This window comes from Lactuca virosa, chromosome 8, assembly GCF_052849685.1.
Source record: "Lactuca virosa cultivar CGN04683 chromosome 8, Lactuca_virosa_CGN04683_v6, whole genome shotgun sequence".
NCBI classification, from domain to species: Eukaryota; Viridiplantae; Streptophyta; class Magnoliopsida; order Asterales; family Asteraceae; genus Lactuca; species Lactuca virosa.
This window is the reverse complement of record NC_136433.1, coordinates 67,086,490-67,090,999: the sequence shown is the minus strand read 5'-3', so window position 1 is coordinate 67,090,999 and position 4,510 is coordinate 67,086,490. Positions and strand designations below refer to the sequence as shown.

At 35.0% G+C, this 4,510-nt stretch overlaps 1 protein-coding gene across 1 annotated transcript; it reads right to left on the bottom strand.

Moving 5' to 3' along the window:
* Positions 1-965: 965 nt before the first annotated feature.
* Positions 966-4,029, bottom strand: LOC145133491 (zinc finger protein JAGGED-like). Its single transcript, XM_079068430.1, has 5 exons — positions 3,801-4,029; positions 3,567-3,658; positions 3,022-3,147; positions 2,430-2,514; positions 966-1,777 (listed from the first exon to the last, which is right to left on the bottom strand). Coding segments are annotated over exons 1-5 (732 nt in total). The 5' UTR covers positions 3,803-4,029; the 3' UTR covers positions 966-1,350.
* Positions 4,030-4,510: the final 481 nt, after the last annotated feature.

The window sequence follows — 4,510 nt, the reverse complement described above, 5'->3', positions numbered from 1 at the left end:
CTTAAAGCATTGATTTGATTTTTAAGGCTTATGTAATGTATAACATATTTTGTACTTAAAGTTTGGAGCAATACTTGTAGTGCGCTACTTAAAGCATTGATTTGATTTTTAAGGCTTATGTAATGTATAACATATTTTGTACTTAACATTTGGAGCAATTTGGGATCGATGATGTATTATTAAATTTTTAATGTTTGGATCCGTTTTTCTTTAATTAATCTTTCGTGACAGTTTTAATATTTTGATGTGGGTTTTCTATATCTGGAAGGTGTGGTTTAAAAACAACATAAAAAATACTAGTGGCAACGGTATTAACGGTGTCATTTGGAGCAATAGCATCGCCATTATTACCTTTAACGACCATTTAAGGGACTATTTGTTTCTTAGTATTGTTTTTTTTTAACGATAAATAATTATTTTTTCTCTTTTCCCAGGGATTGAACCTGTGACTTTCTAGTTAGTTGCTACTTTAACACCTTATTATTAACCAAATGAGTTAGCCTCAACTTGTATTTCTCAGTATTGTTGTAGTGAATTGGGTTATCGATACCATAGATACTTCGTGGTAAAGGAAATAAGAACTATAACCTTTAACAAACAAAGTTACTATAATCACGCCTTTATTAAGTTGGGTTTATGTATATATAATATACAATTATTTTCTTTACAGTTTATCATTGGGTAACTTTTTTCGTAATATTTTGAACCACTTAAATTTATTTGGAATAAAAAAAGCGAATTAATTAACTGACCAATGAATCAGAATTATGTTATAGAAATATTTTATCTCTAATAATTGTAGTACTGTCAAATACTTTAGCACAAAGTTCTAATCTTGAATTCTTGATTCAAGTAACTGTCGTGTGTGTGTTATTATCATATTTCACCAGTAATTTACTTCCAGTAACAAGCTTAAAATAATGTAGAAGAAAGTATCAACTAAAAATATGAAAAAAGAAAAAGAATTCAGAAAGAATGGGACTCAATCCCCATGCAAGAGAGATAAAAGTTGAAATCCAAAAGGGAGTTGGGGACTTCCAGTTGAAATCCAACTTGTCTGTCCCACATGCATATATCTAGTTACACATACAACACACTCCACTAAATATCACCCAATACAATACCTTCAGTCTATATCTAGTTAAGAAAGCTGTCATCCCCCGACCCAAACCCCCCTCTGGAAACAAAATCCAACGAAACACCGTCTCCCTCCCCCCCACACTCTTGTCCACACTCGCATTCAGTCTGGCTTATACTAGCACACATTCTCTCAAAACCTACATTATGATTTTCACAATTACCCCTAAAAGAGAAAGGAGAGAGAAAGAGAAAAACAAGAAACTAATTGGTTTAGAACCCATCTTGATGATATCGATTGACGAGGGATGGTGACATGTCTGTGCCACCACCACCACCACTTCCTCCGGCAACTGTGAACCCTTGACCAACAGGTGCACCAATACATGTGTAGTTATTAGTGCTATCGGGTGGTGGCACAGTGGTACCGTTTATATTCTGGAGGCTGAATGGTGGTGGATTGTTGGAGCACACATGTCCTACAAAGTAGTCGTTTATCATATGTGACGAAGGATATTGTGAGGAGTAGGTGTTGCTGAGGCGTGGTGTCGGGGAAGTGTACATCTGTGGAGGTGGTTGTGGTGGCGCTGGAGGTAACATGGTGGTGGAAGTACCGGAGAAGAGTCTTGTAGGATAAACTGTACCCCCCATGTTGCAACCTGCTGGATGATGAAACCCTCCATGTACCACTGGTTGTCCACTACATTAGGATATGAATATGACTAGTCAATTATATCTAGATACAAAAAATAGGACATCATTATTCTATATCCTTTGTGTACTTGTGATCAACAGGATCATTAATAACAAAAGCTTCATATGCTATAAAACAAGCATCGTTTTGAATTTTAATTGAAATTTGTCGTTTTTACAATGGATCGTTCCTAAAAAATTAGGATTTTATTATATTTTAGTTTGAGACCAAAATCTTTTTAATGGTCCACCGTTGTAGTTCACATATTAACAGAAAGTTGAAGGCAATGCCTTTCGCACCCTTGAAAGACATCTTAATTCAAGATCATTTTGGGAAATGAAATAAAAAGTAAAAAGTTATCCTTTCATTTCTAGTGTTTTAAATAGATCTAGGAAAAGATAAAAGCTTTTTATTCTTATTAACTAGAGAAAGATTACAAGTTTTTTGGTTAATGTAAAGTAATTAACATCCAACAAGAAACTTAAAAGCGGCATATCATCAACTTCCTAAAGCAAACTAGTTTATATATATATATATATATATATATATATATATATATATATATATATATATATATATATATATATATATATATATATATATATATATATATATATATACTTTTAAAAAAAATGAAATATGAGAAGAAGAAAGTTACCCTAATTGGTGAGGGATTTGGGGTAGGAGGTTATCGTTACTGAAAACCAGCTGACGAGCCCGGTTTAGGGTTTCTGTCTCCCTCTCTGAGACCACCACCACAAACAATAGGTTAAATTAATTTTTTTTAAAAGTATTATTTGAAGAAATACGATCTACATCAACGGAAGATTTGAATTTGGCATAAAATATAAGTCTTTATTTTTATAAAAGAAGGCGTATATAAATCTCAGCATGTAACAAACAACTTTTTGCAAAATCAAAAAGTAGAAAATATGACTTTATCAGGGTCGAAACTTTGACAAAGAAATGACAAACACTACGCTTCATGGCAAATCATTGGCAAAGTTCACAAAGCCCCACCTTTCCTCTTCTCAAACTTTCTGTGTTAAATTTATGTATATGTTTGTTTGTGTGTGTTTGTGTGTGTGTGTGTGTGTGTGTGTGTGAGAGAGAGAGAGAGAGAGAGAGAGAGAGAGAGAGAGAGAGAGAGAGAGAGAGAGAGAGAGAGAGAGAGAGAGAGAGAGAGAGAGAGAGAGAGAGAGAGAGAGAGAGAGAGAGAGAGAGAGAGAGAGAGAGAGAGAGAGAGAGACCTTGACGATGGCGGTTCATGTGTCCCCCAAGTGCTTGAGACTTGCAGAACTTGAGGGAGCAAAACCTACACTCGTAGACCTTCCCACTTTCATCCTTTGCGCCGTTTTTCTTTTTCCTGTAGATTCCTAGATACCATCACCAACATAAAAATCGTTTCAATAAATTGAAAAGCAACATTGATGGGACTTCTCATGTGTTCATTATTTCTTCAAATGGGAGTATACTGTTACTCCTAGTGTACACTGAAATTTGAACACCGGTCGTAAGTCTCCATCCGAATGACAACCAGGGTGACCTTGATCGTTAGGAAATTAAGTAGCATTTTTAATATCGTTCAAAAAGTACATTTTACATGGAACATACGTGATATAAGATTTCCACATAGTGTTATATAAAAAAATTATATAAATCTTCTAGGGTTTGCATTTGAAAGCTACCCCAACTTGAAGTATCAAACAAATTGGTAAAACTTGAATCTCATTTTGAGTGACCAGATGCAGAAGAAGAAGAAGAAAAATTAGAAACTGATAGCATTATAGAATACCGGATGCAGAAGAAGAGGAGTCATCAAGCTGTTGTTTGCCGTAATCTCGGGAGAAATCATCGGGAAAATTGTTGAGGTCTAGTGCGTTTCTCCTGAAAATCATGTAAACATGAGAAAAGAGTTATAGGTTAAGTTAACACTGAACTAGAAGAGAGTGATAGTTCAGAAAGAGAGATAAAGGAGGCAGGAGCTTTGAAGTAAAGGGGGTTGTGGGGTGAAGCCTATGATACTTACATGTTGGTACCACCGACAGAGAAAGAAAGAAGTTTGTATAACTTTGAGAGAACTATAAAACTACAACTACAACACAAAAACAATCTTCAGATGAGAGTGGGGTTGTTATGTTATGGGTGTTGGAGAGATAACTGAAGCTATGGAAATTTATAAAAGATCACTTCAGTTTATGACTGAAATCTTGAGAGGCCCCCCCACCCCCTTTGAACGTTCTCTATCAGTGCTTCTGCCACTCCCTCCTCAGACCTCTTTCTCTAAAAATGGAAAAAAAGGGACAGTGGTTCTCGTGACTTAAAAAGGAGCAGCGAAGAGCGAGATGGTAGAGTGGGACTGTTGTGTTTAAGTTGTGGTAGGACGTGAAATAACTAAATGAGACGAAATTTGTAGGCTATCTCCATTTCTCTTCGACTATTAGTTCCTTCTTCAAACATGATATCATGTCAAGACTCAAGACCCTCACTTTTTAGTTTTATTGTATGTGGGGTTGTGTTACAAGACAAATGCACCACTTGTTATTACATGTGTTGGAGCAAATTTTTATATATTAAATATATTCTTTAGTGGATTGCGCAAATGATTCATTCATTATTATCAACGATATTCACTTTTAATATTCTTTTTTAAAACGGTATATTTTTAACATCTAACCGGTTGATCCCTCCAGTCACTATGAAGGGAAAATTTACCATTTTAACGATCAAAAGCCTAAT